The sequence below is a fragment of the Eubalaena glacialis genome, chromosome 3, assembly GCF_028564815.1.
Source record: "Eubalaena glacialis isolate mEubGla1 chromosome 3, mEubGla1.1.hap2.+ XY, whole genome shotgun sequence".
Classification (NCBI taxonomy): domain Eukaryota; kingdom Metazoa; phylum Chordata; class Mammalia; order Artiodactyla; family Balaenidae; genus Eubalaena; species Eubalaena glacialis.
Genome location: NC_083718.1, coordinates 174,788,285 through 174,808,468, shown reverse-complemented (window position 1 = coordinate 174,808,468; position 20,184 = coordinate 174,788,285). Strand labels below are relative to the sequence as shown.

The 20,184-nt window shown below is 49.4% G+C and overlaps 1 protein-coding gene across 1 annotated transcript; it reads right to left on the bottom strand.

The window, feature by feature from the left end:
* Positions 1–2,100: 2,100 nt before the first annotated feature.
* On the bottom strand, positions 2,101–13,337 carry TRIM63 (tripartite motif containing 63). The gene is made up of 9 exons (XM_061184698.1): positions 13,179–13,337; positions 12,102–12,274; positions 9,112–9,280; positions 8,225–8,320; positions 6,799–7,032; positions 6,010–6,032; positions 5,545–5,669; positions 3,221–3,292; positions 2,101–2,152 (listed from the first exon to the last, which is right to left on the bottom strand). Exons 1-9 carry the CDS (start codon positions 13,335–13,337, stop codon positions 2,142–2,144), a joined length of 1,062 nt encoding a protein of 353 aa, XP_061040681.1. The 3' UTR covers positions 2,101–2,141.
* Between the last annotated feature and the right edge of the window lie 6,847 nt (positions 13,338–20,184).

The window sequence follows — 20,184 nt, the reverse complement described above, 5'->3', positions numbered from 1 at the left end:
GGCAGGACTGCTCAGAGCCCTTAAGTTGCTACTGAGTTCTGAATGTCGAAAAGTTGGGACAGACTCTGCAGTGTTCCTCAGATTTCTAAATCCGAGGTGTCTCAGACCCAATTAACGCACCACCTCAGATTCGCTCAGCTGCACCTCTCTCCTAGCCCCTTGGCCCCTTGTTCATGAAGAGCCTGGATGCTTCTTCAGCCGCGGTCATCGCCTCATCCGCTAGCACGGGTGGCTGTCTTGGCCTTCCCTGGAGTAAATCTGGGCTCCAGCAGAGCCTCCATGGTGACCACTGCGGCGGGGCAGCAGTAGCTCTAGCACCCCTGCCGTTAGCCCTGACAGGTTTTTGTTTTGTTTTGTTTTTTTCTTTTTTGTAATGTGAGTGCCCGACTTGAGCTTTGACTGCCATCCATTTCAAAAGAGGCAACCACTTCAGGGCTATCTCTAATAAACACCTTGCCAGCCACAGCACTAGATAAAGAGCCAGGCTGCATCTCCCCACTGAGGCTCCTTTGTTTTGGAGATCTTAGTTGATTTTGCTAACTGACCATTTGAGCCATTCGCTTTTTTTCCTCTTCCCACGCTTTAAATTCCCTCTCTTATGTTCTAAATTCACCAATAAAGAGTGAGCCTTTGAAACCCTAGGCCCCCACCCTAGACCCCAATAAAAGCAGAACCCAGGCTCTTGCTTTCTCCCTCCCTCTCTCCACCCGCAAACTCACTGCATGACCCCAGGGATGCTATGTAATTTGCAGATCTTGTAAGTAATAAACGTTTATTTTTTCAGAATTTCCTGATGGTTAGTACTTAAGGGCATCTTGAAATCATAATAAGAACTACAAGGGCCAGTCTAACCACAACATTGGTTGCTGATAGGCTGAGACTGGCACAAAACACACCCAACCCCACCGGCCCCCGGAGGCTCTGTTCCACCCACCACCTGCAGGGTCAGCTGACAGGTGCCTTCTAGCTTCCCCCGCAGCTGCCCAAAGGGCCAAGTGATGCAATGGAAGAGCAAGGGCATTAACTCTCCGGGAGGCAAACTCCAATCCTGGGAGATGGGAGGTCAAAGAAGCCAGCAGACAGGTCTCTCCCTTCTTCCCTCTGCTGAACTGTTGGAGGCAAGCTCGTCTTTGTAACCTGCTAGAAGCATCTCCCGTGGCTGAGCAAGCAGCCAGGGGTCTCTTGGTGAAGCTGTGGCCAGCTGGGTAATGCGATTCTTTGTATTTGCTTCCCTCCTTTCCTGACTTGCTTCCACTTCCCTTCACTCTGGCTGCCCTGGGAACGTAGCTGAACTAAAGTGTTTACTCTTTGCCTCAGGCTCTGTTTTCTGGAGAACCAGAAAATAAGGCATTGAACCCTTTTCTGGAGGGTCCTCTCAGGGCCAGTTTTCCACGCAGTTCTCATTGGGAAATGCGGGTTTAAAGGACAACTTCTTTGGTGGGATAGAAACCTGGGCTTGCCATCACTGTCTACTTCTTGATGCACTCTTCCTATCAGGCCTTCTGTCCGTCTACCCTGAACTGTCCTCTCTGAAAAAAAGGCTGAATGAAACCCCAGCTCTTTTGGTAATAAATGGAAGAAAGCGCTGTGCATTTATTAAAACAACATGTAACACGAACTCAGTCGCTGTCCCTTATGTCAGGAATAGACACTGAAATACAGTACCCTATCCTTTCCTAGGTCTGTGAGTGCTACGGAGCCCCTCCCACCAAGGAGAGGAAGTGGGCGGCTGTATCAACCTGGCTTCCTTCCCTTCTTTATAACAATTGCCCGTCACACGATGACCAGGCATTATCATACAAAAGTTCCTTTACAAAAAGCACCAAATTGGCATACATATACAAGTATATACAAAAATCACATTTTAAAAATGTACAAAATATTCCATTTTGCACCAACGTAGAAAAGTATCCAGTGTGGTTGTTTCAAGCACGTTTCCAACTCTGGTTCGTGACGCTGGACACAGCGGTGAGGTCCCGCTCCTAGTTCCTGCTCTCTGAGCAGAGAAAAGACACACCTCCCCATTGCCCCTCCAGGGGCCCTGACCCCTCCCACCCTGGGCCTGTCACCAAGGCAGCTGGGCCCATCCCCACCCTCCCCAGTCTCTCTGCATCTAGACGGTCTCTCCCTCCTCCATCTCCTTACTGGTGTCCTGAAAGAAAAAGACGAAGAAACACAAGGTGAGATGGGGACTCAGGAGGATCCAGGGCTTACCAGGATGCAGTGACAAAATTATCAGACTCCAATTCCTGCCTGGCCTCTTCCTTTTAAAATTGCAATAGAATTTAGCTGCCTAAATGCTATGGATTTCAGATCCAATGCAAAAAACTCTAGAAGGCTACTTTGTGTTTTTTAGCTGGGTTGGAATTTAGTTCCAATAATAACTTGAATTGAAAAATAATAACATTAGCAAACACGACGTTTCTATGTGCCAGACGCTGTGTTAAATGATTACCTAATTTACTCTGATTACAGTCTTATCTTTTGAGGTCAGTACTGTTATGCCCCCTTGCATAGATGAGTAGGTCAAGACTCAGAAAAGTCGTGAACTGCCCAAGAACACACCGCTAGTCCGTGGTAAAGCTGTGATTCAGATTCCAGGCCCTTAACTATACTCTGCCAGGTTGGGAAACTCAGATACCTATGGGGCCAGGTGACATGAGTGGGTCAAGCAGGCAGGCTGACAGTGGTGGGGCTGGGCAAACTAGCAAATGGATGTCCCATCCAAAGGAGGCAACCGCTTCCCAGAGCCAGCTATCTGAGACTAGGGAGAAGGGCAAGCCCAGCGTTGTTAGCTCTTTCCAAATTTTGACAAGGTGAAAATCCAAAGTCTTAGTTGAACTCTTCTTTTTAAAAAAACAGAAACAAAGCATCCTTTTAAAAAAATCTACTAATTTAAAAAATGTTGGCAACTAATTTTTAAAATTTTGAACATTGGGCCAAGCCTGCCTTGTGGGTGCTCTCTTTGCCTCTGTTACGCTGTGTCACTTTCTGTTTAGGAAGGTCATTTAGATGTAAAATGGGAGCTTTTTATTATGAATAGTTTGGGGGGGGTTCTCTAAGAGTAAAGGGAACACGACTTTACCTTAATAGGTTTAAAACCCCTACAGGGAACAAGAAACATCACCCCACCGGCAAGCACAGCACTTTGCACTCAGTAGGGATCCCATGTTGTCACTGAATGAATGAATGAATGAAAGGAGGGAGACGGATTTCTCACCTTCTTCCTTCCCCTCTGTGGACTCTTCCTCTTCCTGATTTTCTTCTTCAGTAAACTCCTCCTCTTCCTCACCTGTGTGTGACAAAGAACAATTGCATTAGGTTGGGGCTGGTGTCTCAGAGGAGAGGCTCAAAGGAGATCCCGGCTGGAGACAGCACTCGTTCCACAACCAGTCGGGGTCAAACGGCCACGCGGTGACATCACTGGCCCAGGAGGTGATGGGCTTGTGTCCTCCTTCCCCAACCTCCTCCTTTCTTCCCACACCCTTCCAAGCGAGGGAGGCTCAAGACCTCCTTTTTTCCAGTAGCAGCAGCAGCATCTGTCACTTGATCTGCCTGCGACTGGAGGGACCTTTGGGGAAGCACACTGTGTACCGCTGCACATTTCTTAGACAGATCAACTTTACCTGGGGAAAATGGGACAAAAACGCCTTGATTCTCAGGGATCAGAGTCCTTATTCTGAAGGAATCTGCTCAGCCTTTGAAATCTGCTTGCCTAGCACTCCTTCTTCAGTGTTCCGCATTCCTTAGCCTACAGAGGCATGGATGTGGGGCGTGGAGCCCTTCTGGGGTCATCTGCTCCTTAGTTGTCTGAAACTGAGCCTCAGACAGTGAGTGTGCCGCAACCTTTGTGCTCACTCTCCCATCCCGGGGTATCGCCTTCAAGCTCTACTCACAGGGGACGTGCCCCTTCCCCACCCCCTCTCTCAAGCCACTTCCTGAAGCCTTTGGGGGCCCTGAGGGGTCACTACAGACTCAGAGCATTCGCCAAGAGTATCTGGGGAGAGGCTTGAAAGAGTTAATTCCTCCAAACTGACAATTGGGTTCTGTGCATAACCCAGGGAATGGTTTTGTGGTGGTTTAACCATTATCACAGTTAACTACTCATAGCAGCATTTGCTGAGAACTTACTCTGTGCCAAGTGCTTCCTTGTGGTAAGGACTGTACACGCACTGCCTCATAAAATCCCCAGACGGCCCTCGGTAGAATCTGCGCGGGGTTACTTACTGGTGTGTGGCCTCTGCAAGTCGCTCACCTTTCCTTGGTTTTATTGCCTCAGTTACCAAATGGAGATGACAAGAGAACTACCTCTTAAAGTTGTTGTATTAAACAACAAAATTCACGTCTAGGGCTCAGTGCCCCGGATATAGAAAGTGCTCAATAAAGGGTAGCTGTGGGTACTCTCCCCATTTATCCATGAGGACACGGAGGCTCAGGGAGATTACCGAAGGCAGTGCAGACAGTCGCAATGTCAGACTGTTCACATAGTATGATCCACTCTTGACTATCTTAGCTTAGGGAGGGTGACAGTGGAGCAGATGCTCTACAGCAGTGGATACACCCAAGTCCGTTGACATCTCAGCTTTGGGATGCATTTTGTCCTTACCCAAGAATAGGGTATATTTGGGCTTCTGGGACTAGATTTAACACATCAGAGTCTGAAAGCTTGCAGGAGAGCAGATTCAGGAGGTGCCAAGAAGCTTTTCTCTTTCTCTTGCCAGCCCACTCACAGTTCTTCCCTGTTCCTGAACAACCTCTACCCCCCTTTCTTTCTCTCAGCAGATCATTGGAGCATCACCTCTCAGACAAATGCAACATTCAGCAGAATTGGATCCGCCCTCTCTTTCTTCTCTGCTAACTAGCTATCTTTCAACTGTGTAACCTTGAGCAAACTATCAAAATCTTTGTTCTCCATCTGGTTGCCTCATTTTCTCTTATTATTTTTCCTTTATCATTGTTATGGTTATATTGTTACAATTATTGTATGTACGTTATGGAAGAGTAATCACAAACAGAAGCAAGGACAGAATATAGATAAATTAAGGTGCCTGAGTATCCGCGATTATAGCAGTAAGAAGCTGAAGCCAAAACTAGCTTTAGGCAATAACTAGTATATGTCTAGCATCTTACAAAGGCTTCTGAAGCAATATCTTATTTGTTGCAACAGCATCATTCGGTGGTCATTATCAGTAGGCCCATTTGTTACCTAAGTTTAAAGTTAGGAAATGAAGCTCCTAACTTCAGAGGTGGAGGGAGCCTCCAAAACGCCACACAGATAAGAAGTGGTAGAACCGGATTTGACCTTAGGTCTGCCTGACTCCAGTTGCCAAGCTCTTTCTATTGCCCCAGGTTCCTCCCTATAGCAGATCCATACATAATTAATTGAGCAACAATTATGTACCAGGCACTGTGGCGGGCTCTGGGCTCATCCAGAAGTTGGCGGTATGAATTTAACTGATATCTGGGCGTCTTTGCTAGTGTATCTGCCTCTATGTGGGGCTCAGTGGGAGGGAAGCTGATTTTTGGGGGGAAATAGCCCCTTACCTGTCCCAAAGTCGATGGCCCTCAGGGTGTCTGCTATGTGCTCTAAGTCCAACGTAAAGTAGTCCATGTTTTCAAAGCCCTGCTCTATCTTCCCCAGCTGGCAACCCTTGGACGCTTCCACAATGCTATAGGGGAGAGAGAAAAAGGGGTGGGGTGGGAGCACAGTGAGATCTCTGGCCTCAGAGGAGGAAGGAGTTGTTTTAGCCCTAACTTATACCATTGCGCATGCTTGTGCCCACACCCAGGCCTTGCACCCAGTGACTCCCCCTGGAGGATGGAGTATTTCCTCTCCAGTCACAAGCAGAATGGATGGTCCAAGAAAGCAGGGATGCAAAGGCCAGGAAAGCTAGCCTGGGGTGAGACCCTCCCAGCAGACCTAATGCAAAGGAGGAGGCCCTCTGGACAGAAGTCAGAGGCCCTGAAGGGAGCTGGGGCCTTGGATCATAGCCCTGGAGAGACACTGACCTTCTGATGAGTTGCTTGGCACTCTGTGGGGGAAAAGAAAGAGCAAAGGGTTAGGACTGCAGAGAGGGTAGCCCCAGGAAATCAGCAAAACCAGTGACTGGGCTCTGCAGATGGGCACTTGGTGCCGTTCCCTAGCCCAGCTGTGACCTGCTCCTCAGCTTCAGCAGAACAGAACTTGGATTTTCCCTCTGTCCATTGTCTGCACACATCTTGCTCATCATCCTAGGACCCTCCCGTTGTCCTGGCAGGAAGCTTGGATTCTAGGAGTATCAGTCTAAACCCTCTTAAACTCTGAAATCTTCAAGATGAGAATCATATCTAATCCCCTTTTTATACCCAATGTATAGCACAAAGCCTGGCCCACAGTACGTGCTTAGGAAATTTTTATTGAACTTTACTCTTCCTTCACAACATCTTATAGCTGATCCTTTTACGTCGCCCCCAAGAAGCTCTTCTAGGGTAGGGCTGTGTCTCGTTCATCTGTGTCTCCACCTCAGTGGCTGGCCTATGGCAGGTGCTCAATTAATAGTCTCAACGTGGACACTGTATTTTGCCGCTTGCAAAGCCATTTCGCAAACGTCCTTTTATATGATCCTCATAAAGTCAGTTAAGAGGAAAGAAGCTAGGAACTGTTAACATGCTCACTTTACAGATGAGAAAACTGAGGCTTGGAGAGCATTAAATGACTTGCCCAAGGGCACATTCTTTGGTGATCAGTGATGGAGCACGACCTGACCCTCAGACAGAGCTGTTGAGCGGAAGTGCCCACACCCTCCCAGTCCTGCTCACCAAGAGGAAGATGGCCCCGCCGGGCTCGTCCAGGGACTGGATGGCTGTCTCCACCAGCTTGGTGGACTTCTCCAGCTGCTCCCGGTATTGCTGGATGAGGGCCTCGTGGAAGCTGAGCTTCTCCTCCTGCTCCCGCGTGATCCGCTGCAGCAGCTCACTCTTCTTCTCGTCCAGGATGGCGTACAGCACGTCGAACTTCTGGCTCAGCTCTTCCTTCACCTGGTGGCTGTTCTCCTGGGGACAGAGATCTTGGAGTCACATCCTGCAGGTCCTCCTTCCTATCCCCAACGCTTCCTTCTTGGGATGGGTGTGCTAGGAATAAAAAGTCTGAAGCTGGGAGAGATTTACTGCACCCCCATTTTACAGAACACGAAATGAAGCCTTAGCAAGAAGAAAGCATTTGCTAAGGTTTCCTAGCCACTTAGTACACCAGTAACATTTGGAGGCTGGTGTCATAGAGAAAGCTACACCTTTCCTCAAAAGTAGAGACTCTAAGGTCAGATGGGATGATGTATGTGGGCCTCCCCAAGTCACACTCTTCCTCCCATTTTAGGACCAAGACCAGATTTGGGAAGCTCTGCATCATTTGGTCATCAGAGAGGTGGAGAAGCTGCTCCTCCCCTAGTGGCCTCCACATTGAGGCTTCCTTCTGTCCAACACTGATGCTACATCTTAGTTTCCTTACCTATAAAATGGGTATAATAATAGCATCTCATCAGACTGGGGGCTCTAGTATCCTCTGTCAGACTGGGAGCCCCTCCCAGTTATTACGTTGTTATGTTATTATGTTGTTATGGGTAATAACAACATCCCTCTTCCTACCTTTAAACCTATCCTTCACACAACTCTTTTGTCCACCAGAAATGTAATGAACCCTTTCCCCCATCTCATTTCCAGGTCCCCACAAGGGGAGATGGAAAATCATGGGTGCTTTTGCAGGGATAGAAAAGTTGCCTTCCGCCTCTACAGTCTTGCTACTCAAAGTGTAGTCCATGGGCTAGCAACTTGGGCAAATCCTGGGAGCTTGTTAGAAAAGCAGAATCTCGTGCCTCATTCTAGACCTACTGAATCAGAACTTGAATTTTAACAAGATCCCAGGGTGGTTTGCATGCACATTAAAGTTTGAGAAGCTTTAGTCTACAGCACGCTAGAGAGCATTGTTCTAAAAGCTACTAGTGCTGAATAAATGTTGGGAATTATTGGTGGGACACTGCCTGAAGTCAGGGACCTGGTCTGTCTTGCTCACCGCCCCATCCTCAGCACCTCTGGCAGAGCCTGACACACAGCTGTCCTCAAGAAGCGTTTGTTGAGCGGGTGGATGAATTGATTAGTCAGTCCCTCCCCCACCATCCCTGCTTGAACGCCCCAGAGACCAAGCTGCACTGGGAGGCTTCGAACCCCCAGGCAGAGCTAGTCTTCCCCTCACCTTGGTCACTTGACAGGAGTCCTCCAGCTGAGTGATGATGGTCTGAATACGGTCGTTCCCTGCTACCAGCATGGAGATACAGTTACTCAGCTCAGTCTAGACGGGAGGAAGGGGTGGGGGATCAGGAGAAGAGAGACAAAAATAGTCTCAGGGCCTGCCCTCTGGGGAGTGGCAGCAAAACGGCACCCTCACTCCCCTCTCTGCTAGAAAGAGCCTCTTTCTGAGGTGCAGCTCAGCTCCAGAGCAGAAAATATCAGAGAGATACTGCATCCCTCATTTTACAGATGAGGCCCAGAGAGGGGAAATGAGCTGCCCAAAATACACAGCAATGTGCTGGCAGAGGAGGGGCTTGTTTCTAGGAATGGAGGGATCCATAAAAGAAAGAGGTTGGAGAATTCTAGAAGAGAGAGATCAAGAGAAGAGTAGGAGGTGGGGAGGAAAGAGTATAGAAAGGGGAGCCACAGCTTACTGCATGTACAGCATGGTGGGGCTCCCACAGGCCCAGAGGCCCAGGGAGAGGACTCTCAGCTGCCTCCTGCTGCAGAGGGATCTAGGGAGAGGTGACCAGCACAGGAAGGGGTATCTGGGACCCAAACCACACTGGGTGGTAGAAGTCATGGCCAGAGAGGGCCCTGGTGGCCTGGCCCTGGGATCTGCTCTCTCCCTTGGGGCCACACCCAGATGCTCTCAAGTGGCTCTAAGTATAACTCATGAGCTCAGCCACCTCCCCAAGGAAGGCAAGGGCTGCTGGCCCTGCGGGCGGGAAGTCCCTCCAGGGGGACTATTCCTGAAAGGCTGGCTCAGCAGATCTACAGGGATCAAATCCGCATCCTGAATCCTATGTCCAGCAGGCTCGGGCTGGGGGTGGAAGTAGCTCAGGTCAGCACCTTTTGTCCCTGGAAGACACTCTGCAGTGGGGCCACCTCGCAGGCCTTGTGGACCCCAAACACCTTGCACATGGAGCACGTGGGCACCTCACATGTGAGGCAGTAGATGTTGATTTTCTCATCTTCGTGCTCCTTGCACATGGGGTGGTTGCCTTTCTGCAGGGGCCGACTGAAGTGGAGAAGAGTCATAAGTCACGAGGTGGGAGTCTCGAATCCCTGTCTCCTCCCCCAGCCCCAGGAGGCCACCCCAGATCTATGACCCAAGCTCTCAGTGGTGGGCTGTCCCAAACACTTTTCTTTCCATCCTCTGAGGACCCAGGACCAGGGAAGCCAATGACACCAAGACTAGGATTCAAACTCCAGTGATGGAGTTGGCCCTAGGCCTTGCCAGTACAGGACATGGGAAGGATTGCAGAATCCCAGAGTCATTTTGAGACGTTTTCGAGAAGAGGAAACTGGGTCCCAGAAAGGTGAATTGACTTGCCCAAGGTCACCCAGAAAGTCAGGGCATGGGAGGCTAGAGTTCATTTGCTCTAATTATAGTCCCCATGCTCTTGGTTACAGCAGGCTGGGATCCGAGCAAAGCAATTTATACTCATGGCCTCATTGAATTCTATATTTAATCCACCAGACTGTAATCTCCATCAAAGCAGGGAAACTTGCCTATTCTCTTCACCCCTGAATCTGCAGTGTACAGTGTCTGGTATGGAGAAGGTGGTAATTAAATACAGATAGAAAGAATAAATCGGTAAGCATGTCGTGAAGGTGCCCCGAGGCTCTGAGAGAGAGGCAGTATGTGTGCCCCAAGTCACACAACTAGAACATGGGCAACACAGGGCCATCCAATGGCCCAGCACAAGCCTTGATTTCCAGTCTGAGATTCTTTCCAGGGTCCAGAATTGCTTCTTTCTGTTTCCTCCCAAACACACACTCTTAGGATGACTTTCTCCCTTTGTCTCTCTCTCTCTCCTTTTAGGGCCTCTGGCATGTTTTCTGTGTTTCTCTCAGGGTCACTTCTTCCCCGAGATTCCATTTTTTGGGTCTAGGTCTTACTGCCCCAGCTAACTATACACTCATTTAGAGCCAAAAGCACATCTACACACCTCTGCTTTCCCAGCCCCTAACACAGCAGGCAGCTCAGAATGACTGTCCCCCATCATGTCAGTGCCTCCCCTCCAAAGAACCTTGCATGGCTGATCACACTCTGGGCATTATTGTCCCCTCAAGGTCTTAAATAGGCCCCTTTCCAGACTTACCTTTTTGCATCTTTTAGCCCAGGGCCCCCCCATGCTGGCAGGGCTCTCCCTTTGCCACCTGTCTCTATCCCCTGGGAAGGGAGCTCTGGGGTGGCAGTAGGTGCAGAGGTGAGGCAAGATCCTGAGGGTCTGGTACCTGTGTCCTCTGTCATCCCAGTGGCCTATCCTCCCAACCCCAGGCACCAACATCGGGGTTCAAATCCAGATTGTTCTGCCACTTACTCATTGTGACCTTGGACAAATGATTTCACCTCTCTGAGCCTTGGTTTCATCCCAGAGCTACTGGGATCATGGCAGGAATTGCCTGTACTGAATGTGCAGTGCCTGGCACAGAGCAGACCCTCAATAACTATCATCATCATTCAACTCTGTGGAAAGGCCTTGACAACATGCTCTTCCTAGGTCGACACTGGGTGGGCTACTATTTTGGCGCAATATTGATTTTATTATTATTATTATCATGATCAATGATATCATTGCATTTTTGTAGTGTTGAACTCTAGCTACATAAGAGGCAGTAGCGGTTAAGAATGTTCACTGGGCAGTCAGTCAGACAGGCTCCCTCTCAGCTTCACCACTTGCTAGCTGAGTGGCCTAGGACAAACCTCTGATCCTCTCAGAGCCTCCATTTCCTCATCAGAAAATGAGGGTAAGAATGGTTTACAGGATTACTGTGAGAATTAAACAGGGATAATGCACGGAAAATACTTAGTGCAGTGCCTGCACACAGTAGCTGCTCAATAAATATTTGATATCTTTAACATTTCCCATCAAAATCCTACTTGACAGTCACAATAACAAATCTTACTGTCCCTTTCTGGAGACAGGGGAAAAGGAGGCCCAAAGACTTACCCAATATTCTACAGTGCATGAGTAACAGAGTCAGAGTAGCAAACAGTTCTCAGGTCAGAGCTTTCTCAAGCGAGGACTGGTCTGTCACCTTTGTGGGGGGCCAGATACTGCCTGTAGGCAGGCACTTGGTGAAGGTTTGGGACCACAAGGGCCATGAGGTCAGCAGCCTGGAAGTCTCGTCAGGATGTCCTGATTTGTAAAGCTCTCCCTGGTAGCTGTGTCTCTCCCCAGTTTGAGGCCCAACACTGCACAACTTCCACCACGCACAAATTCTGCCTGAGAATGAGTGGCTATTTCACAAATAGGGAGACTTGGAGCTAGATGGACCGGGCCCGGTCCCAGCAATTCTACTTGTCAGCTGGGAAACCTTGGGTAATTGACTTCACCTCTTTGAGCCTCAGCTTCCTCATCCATGAAATAGGGATGATGAAAGCCATGCTGATCCATAGGATTGTCATGAAGCAGCAGCAGGAAGCATTCCCAGTGTCTCGCGCTGGTGTTATCACTATAGAGAAACTGGCTATGTTCTCACTGGGTGATTTCTCTGCTTATCAGGGCCACTTAGCTGGCTCCAGTGCCTCTCTCTCCCTCTTACATCTCATCTTTACCCTGGTTCCTGTCTCAGTATCTTCCAGGAGGACAGCCTAATGTCTGGATCCCCTCCCATTCACTGGGTGACACCAAAAGCCAGGGCTGCGGGATAAGATGAGCCTCCGCTCCTGCCTGGGGAAGAGGGAGATGGCTCTCTGGATTGGCTAGCATAGCTCTTCCAGCTAGGGGACTGGATCCTGAGCAGATGAAGCAGGATGGGGCCTTGGAGAGCTGGGCTCAGAGGACGGGCTGGGGAGAGGGGATGGCCTCCCAGCCGCCGGGTGAACTGACCTGGAGCACTCCTGCTTGTAGATATCAATGATGTTCTCCACCAGCAGATTCCTCTGCAGGCCGTACACTCCATGACGGTCCATGATCACTTCATGGCGGCAGGAGGGGCATCGGAAACGGCCTCCAGACATGGACACCGAGCCACCCCGGTTGGTCCAGTAGGGATTTGCAGCCTGCTGGTGACAAGGGCAGAGGTGAGGCCTGGGCTCCCTCCTCAACTCCTTCCCTTTCTGACCTCCGACTACCCTTCCCCCTGCTCACCCCAAGGTGACTTAAAGCTCCCTATCCTGAGATGAGAGAACCAGCCCGCTTATACAGGGAGCACCTGAGAAGTAACCAAGCAATCAACAGGTTTGGAGGTCAGCAGACCTAGGCTCAAGTCACAGCAATTCTCTGAATGACTTCGGGTGAGCAACTTTTTCTCTCCAGGCCTCAGTTTGCCCATTTATGAAATGGGCATATAATTAGAGCCAGCTCCTAGGGCTGCTACTTTAAAGAAAAAATAGTGAGAGATCATTCTGTAAAGTGTTTCTGGGGAACTTTGAGGCCTGCCTCCCAACCAGGATGCACATCCACTCCCATTCGTTTCTTAGAGAGATGAAGCCCCTCCTGCACCATATTATAGGGAACAGCTTCAAAGGGTAAGATGCCTCTATGGCTCAGTGCCCCTCGGCCACCCTCCTCCTAAACTCGGCACCCTGCCACTTTGGAGCTGGCTCCAGCCCCCAGGGTCTGGTTTCCCTCCCCTCTCCGCCTGTCTCTCCCACTTATCACTTGAGGCTTTTGGAATCCTGATTGGAGAGTCAACTGCGGTGCTCAGGACAGGGGTGGAGTAGCTACAGGCAGGGTGGGGAAGGGAAATGTGCGTCATGGAGAAGGAATGGGGCAGCCAGAACTGCTTCCCTAGCCCCCTCGGCCCCTTCCAGAGGCCTCTGCAGGGGTTCACTTCAGAGGGGGAAAAAACAGCCCCAGTTTGGAAGGGTCCTGGGCTAAGAGAGACGTTTTCTTTTAGTTTTCACCACAGGAAAACTGAGTAGCTGCCTGGGGCCCCAGTTCTAGGCCATGCCCAGCACTGACCTGGAAGATGTCACAGGCACACTTCCGGCAGAGGTTGTGTTGACATGGCAAGATGACCACTGGCTTGGTAAACATCTCCAGGCAGATGGGGCAGATCAGCTGCTTCTCCAGGTTCTCCATGGGGTTCCCATCCTGGATCAGGCTTGACTTATAATCCATATTGTCAGGAGACGTGGGGACCCACCTGGCTGTCTCCTTCACCTGCCTCGCTCTAAGCAGATCTGGGGTCTTGCCTTTGTCACAAAATACCCGCCTGGAGCCTCTTTGCCTTCTTCTCCTGGAGCCTGAATTCTGCCTTGGTCTGTGGCCCCTCTGATATTTATAGCTGGACCCTGGTCACATGAGCCCCAGCAAGGGACCAGCTGAGCATTCCAATGCCAAGCGGCTGGCGAGGCTTGAGTTTCCTCCAGGCCTGAAAGACCAGCCCTCTCAAATCACATGTAAGGATGAGCAATAGCTGTTCCCTTGGGACGGGGGTCGTAAACAAGAACAGCTTGTTCGTGGACAGGCTTGGGGCAGGACTCGGTACCCCGAGTTTCCTCCAAAAATTAGTCTCCTCCCACAGTAGGCTGGTAAGGAGGGAGTGGGCCACTGGGATTTGTGGGGTTAATAGCCGGTGCCCTCTCACTGACCTAAATCAGGTCCGTCCCCTCCTCTGGAGTCCTGGGCAGCTCCCCAGATGAGGCCCATCCCCAGCACAGCATGTTGCTAAAGACCTTGGTCCCGCCCCATCCCCGCCCACCCCCCACACACCCAGGCTAGTCCATCCCTCCATCCTTCGGCCACTAATTCCACTTTTTTTTTTTTGGCCACACCGCATGTGGGATCTTAGTTCCCCAACCAGGGATTGAACCCATACCCCCTGCAGTGGAAGCATGAAGTCGTAACCACTGGACCGCCAGGAAAGTCCCTAATTCCACTTTAATATTGACAGGGCTCCCTTGAGACAGAGTCTATTTCCCTCATTTTATAGATTTTGACACTGAGGTCTAAGAAAGAAAGGACCTTATTCAAAGTCATTTGGAAAGTAAGTGGCGAAGCCAGGAATCTTATTCATTCATCACACATTTTCTGAGTACTAACTATACATCAGGCACCAAGGTGATAGATAAATGAGTAATCCTTTTCCCTGCCCTGAGATACTCACAGCCTAGGGAGGGAGACAGACAGAAATAACTATCACGTAGGGACACGAATCCCTACCTAACCACTTAGACATTATCCAGATGTTCCTGTCTGCTCTCTGCACAAATTTAAATTTTTCTCCATGTCCTTCTTGACTGTCGTCCATGTCAGCAGGTAGAAGTCATTAGAGCAGTTCCAACGGCTGTCTTTAAGGTAGAATGTCACGCAAAGGGACATTGGTATAAGGTGCTGGGGCAAGAGTGCGAGCAGTAACATCAGGCCTCAGGATGAGCCTAAGAGGCTGTAGAACCTACAGGAGGAGTGTCCATGATCTCACGAAAGAGGGGCAGCAGGAGAGTAGGTTTGACGGCCTCAGCCTGGAGAGGAGTTAATGGTTGGAGCCCTGAGACGAGACCTAGTGAGTAGTGAAGGCAGAAGAGCCAACCTTAGGAAGGGGAATGGGAAGGAGAAGAAGAGGGGCAACCAGTCACAGAAAGAAGAGGGGGCCTAGAGGACAAGGAGTGGGCAATTTCAAGGAGAGGGTAGTCCCCCCAAAATGTCAATGGCTAGACTTAGCTGAGCACCTACTATATGCTAGGCACTGGGCTAAGCAATTCATACACATTATTTCATTTCATCATCTCAATAGCCAGCAACGTTAAGAACTACTGTATCATAAACATTCCACAGATGAGGAAACTCAGGCACAGAGAAGTAAAATAACTTGTATGAAGTCACACAGGTTGTAAGAAGGGGCTCTAGGACAAAACCCAGATATGCTTGATCAGAAGTCCAAGCTATTCAAGTCTCTACTGAACTGTAGGTCAACACTGCCAGGCCAGCCAGGAGCTGGAGGAGGATGAGAGTTGAAAAGAGGCCATCTTTTCTTCCTTGCTCAGTTTTGTTCAGGCATAAGGTAGCACCGTTCTCCAGGAAGGAGGGCCTTTTCACTGCCACAGGAGACAAAGGCTTCATCCTATCGTGGAATCCCATTCTCTTTTGCCTAAGTGACATCGTTATGGTCAAGGAGACCCAAGGGCTAGTGTAGGTGGGCTAAAGATAAAGGATTTCCTCCCTGATAAAAAGTAAAGTGCAAGAAGAAAACTTCATTCTTGCCTTTGAATGAGGTTATGAGAGGGTGAGGCAGCTATATTGCAATCAAGAAGGGACAAGTCTGAAAAGGAAATCAACTCCCTGAGAATGGCAAAGACGAACTACAGAAAGCACTGGGGTCGTTGATGCCATCATTGTGTTGCCAGTCTACCCACCCCCAGAAGTGCCCTCTAAAATGTGAGATAACGAATGTCAGGACAGTGTCATTAATCTGTTACTTGCAGCAGAGAGCACTCTATATCCATTCGTGATTCCAACTCTTCTATGCCAATGATTCTCAAATCTCTAATTCCAGTTCAAACCCCTCTCTCCCTTAAGCTGAAGACTTGTTGGAGATCTCTACTGGGATGTCCCAATAGCACCTCAAACTCATCATACCCCAAACAGAACACACCATCTCCTCCCCGCCTCCCTCCCCCAACCAAGCTCCTGCTTCTGTTTTCCTTGTCTCATGTTTCGGTGGACAGCACTCCCATCCAGCCATTTGCACAGACCAGAAAGCTGAGAGCCATCCTGGGGCTCCTCCTTCCTCCTTCCTGCACATCCAGTCAATCTCTGCATCAAACATGGGTCCACCTTTACATCACACTTGTCATCTTGCCAGCTGTGAGTCTGGCTCTCCCTCTGGACTTTTAGAAGACTGAGGGAAAAGACTGTCTCTATTTGTCTCTGTACCTCCAGCCTGGCACGTAGTAGGCACAAAGAAATGTTTCTTAAATGGGTGGATGAGTGAATGAGCAAACTAAACATAGAAGCAACAGGGTTACTGTCAGACTTGGGGGAGATTGAGGTAGTTGAGCGAGTTTTTCTTGACTGAGATGGTACAGACAGTGGAGCTGGGTGTTGGGGTTGATGGCATAAATCCTAAAGCCTTGGGAAGGAGAGGGACACTCCAACCTTTGAGTTGGGGGGATGAGAGAGAGGAAAGGATGGAGGTTAGAATTAGCGGTGTTGGGAGATGGAGAGAAATGTGCTCATACTGATAACCTCCGTCAGTCAAGAGAGAGTTGAGGTGACCTCTGAGGCTGAGGCAGGGAGAAGAGGAGCATGAGTGTATGACGCATAGGAGGAAGTGCCCTAGAGAGGGGTGGAAGGGCTGTCTGGGGGCAGAAGAGCCTCGCTGATGTCTCCCAACACGGATTTGCCATTTGAGAGGAGCCATTCACGTGGCTCTGTTGACTTTCTCTAGCCACACTTGGCAGTTCAGGTGCAAAAGCCACACAAATAGACAGTGGGATCGACTCCAGCCTGGGAGCTGGCAAGGCCAGCACTGTTGAAAATCAAGGGGTGAGAAAAGGAAATTCTCACATGGGCCATGCTGGGCAGCAAAACATGTCCTGTCATTTAATCTTCACAACAGCCCTGCAAGAGAGATATTTTGATCTTTGTTTTTCCCAGGAAGAAATGAGATTCAGAGACTTAATTGGCTTGGCCAGAGTCACACAGCCACAAGTAGCAGAGCTGAGCTGGGGTTCACATCCAAGGTAGCCTGACTCCTAAACCTGTGCTCCTCACACTGAAGCATTTATTTAGTGCTTATTGCACGTCAGGCACTGTGCTAAGCCCTTTCCATCCATCCCTCTCCCTTTTTTTTTTTTTTTTTACTTTTTGGCCAGGCCATTCGGCATGCAGGGATCTTAGTTCCCCGGCCAGGGATCGAACCCGCGTCCCCTGCAGTGAAAGTGTCCAGTCTTAACCACTGGACTGCCAGGGAAGTCCCTCCATCCTTCCCTCTTGTTCAGTCTTCAAAATAACTCAGTGAGGCAGGGATCATGATTTTCCCTGTTTTGCAGCTGAGTTATAGAGGCTCAGGGCGGTTAAGTCACTTGGCCAAAGTCCCCCAGCCAGTGAGTGGCAGAGCCAGCATCAGAAGCAGGAAGTTATAAAACAGTATCCTTACCAGTTATTAGAACATGCTGTGAAGCTATGGACTGACAGACGAAGACAAACGTGGAATATCAGTGGCGCATCTGAGCCCAGAGCTCTTAACTACGACATTTTACTGCTTCGCTCTTTGCAAGTCTCCATGCATCTTCATTTTTACTGTTTATTAATGAAAATCCCAAACATAGAAAAGTAGAGAGAATGGTATAATGAACTCACGTGACCAAACCCAGATTCAATTCTTTTCAGCATTTCCCCAGTCTTACTTCATCTATACCCCAACAAACTTCTATTTTCTAGAATATTTTAAAGCCAATCTTAGTCATCGAGTCGTTTCACCCATAAGTACTTTGGTAAGCATTTCTAACTGATAAGGATTTTTTTTACATAATCACATGCCATTATCATAGCAAAAATAACAAAACTTTCTTAATATTATCTAAATCCCAGACCATTTTTAGAGGCTGCTGATTGTCTCAAATGTCTTTTTTTAAAATAAATTTTATTTATTTATTTATTTTTGGTTGTATTGGGTCTTCGCTGCTGCACGCGGGCTTTCTCTAGTTGCAGCAAGCGGAGGCTGCTCTTCATTGCAGTGCGTGGGCTTCTCATTGCAGTGTCTTGTTGTGGAGCACGGGCTCTAGGCTCGCAGGCTTCAGCAGTTGTGGTACGCGGGCTCAGTAGTTGTGGCTCGCAGTCTCTAGAGAGCAGGCTCAATAGTTGTGGCACACGGGCTTAGTTGCTCCGCGGCATTTGGGATCTTCCCGGACGAGGGCTCAAACCTGTGTCCCCTGCACTGGCAGGCGGATTCTTAACCACTGCGCCACCAGGGAAGCCCTCAAGTGTCTTTTTAGTTAGTTTGTCAAATCAGATCCAAGTAAGGTCTTACACGTAGCATTTTGTTGGGTTTTTTCTCATTAATCTCTTTTAATCTATAACAATCGCCTTCCCTACCATTCTTTGTGCCACTGATTTGTCCGAGGATGATCATGGCTATTATGATTCTCTTCTTGACATATCAGGAACTGAAGTTCAGAGAGGTTAAGTGATTTATGGAAGGTCACCCAGCTAAGAGACAGACTTCTCATTTGGGACTGCCCCCAAAGTCTGTTACTAGTAGGAGGAGATTTAGTGCCAGACGGGGTCCCAGCTGAGTAGCCATCAGGCAAAGCAGCAGGGAGAATGGTTTGGGCCTGACAAGGAAAAGGTAAAGATGGAAGGTGATAGCAATACTAACACTATTTTTGACTGATTCAGTTCTTGCAAGGGGCTGGGCTTCTACTCAGAGCTCCATGGCACTATTTCATTCAGTCCTAGCCACGACCACGAGTAGGTCGTACTTATCCCCATTTTACAGATGAGGAAACTGAGGCACAGCTTGGCATATGGAGTTGCCCCAAGTCCCACAGCTAGTGTTGGCAGATCTGGAATAGGCCAATTTAGCCCCAAAGTCTGTGCTCTTTTTGATTGTCACTAGAGAGGGGACTTTTCAGAAACCTGAGATTTTGAGACTTCTTGGTTGGGGGAGAGAACCCTGGCCTGGGGCCCAGACACCTGGGCTCCATGTCCAGCTTTGCCAGAGACAAGCAATGTGATGCCCAGTAAGCCACACCCACCTCCAGTGTCTTCATCTGCCAAATGGAGCGAGCATAAGAGATGATCCCTGAAGGTCTTTGCCCCTCCCCAGTGGCAGGGTTCTCAGAGGAACTCTTCCCAGGATGGATGATGCAGGCCTGGGGGCAGTGATGCTGGGGAGGAACCACCCTCTATCTCCCCTTTCATTTCCACATAGCTTGGGCTTGCTTAGATGTTTTCTTGGTACATCATAGAGCAGATCCTTTCCACGGGTGTGGTGTGTGCCGTTCTCCCTGCAGCCCCCATGACCTTCCCCGGAGGGCTGGGCCTGCCCCGCCTCTTCCTCTGGATTTCCCCTTGATCCTCCTTCGTTCCTGGAGTACCCTCAGAAAGGGTGTGGGATGGGCACTGTTTTTCTTATGGTTTGAGATCCCTGTCACATGCTTTGATGTCATCCTCATTGAAGAATCATCCCAAATCACAGGATCAAACAGATACGTCACTGGATCCAGAGGTTAAAGCCAGAGCAGTTGCCAGAGGCAGGTCCATGGGGTCTAGGTCATGATGCAGTGCCCCAGGTGCCAGGGCAAAGCCCACTGGGCCTGGAAGGGCAGCAGAGCATCTCAGGATCTCACCACTCAGGGCTGGAAGCCCTATGGGCCTCTTCCCCCATCCCCAGATCCAGAGGACCATTGTGGGCAGCTATAAGGGCTCTGGGGAGTGGATGGCGTTTAGAGAAAGGGACTGCCCCAGCGACAGGGAACATGGGTTGCGAATAAGGTCTGGAGGGGGCTCTACATAAATGATCCTGAACTAAAGTATCAAAAGTGCTTTATAAACAATGAGATGCAATAAACCCTCACTATAAGGCCCTGAGAGTGCAGAGCAACAAGGAAGAGGCTGCCAGGCACTAATGGATCTGGGTTCAAGTTTAGGCTCCTCTACATTTCAGTTCTGTTACTTTGAGCAGATTATTTAACCTCTGTGCCTCAGTTTTCTCATCTGTAAAATGAGAGTTAGGTAGAGTAAAGGTATCTCTGGGTCTTTCCAGCCTGGAAAGTCTAGGGTTCTGGGTGACTGTTGCCAACACTCTACCCCTTGCTGAAAATTCATGGTGCAGAGGAGGGACTCAATTTGCCCAGGCACATGGCACATATCTGGCAAGTGACAGACACTCAGCAAACGTTGTTGCTAATATTCTCTGTCAGGGGACTGATACTGGCTGACATTTACTGAACAGTTACTACGGATGACCCCATGCATGGTCTGTGTGTTATCTGTTGCTGCACAACTTATTTTCACAAAACTT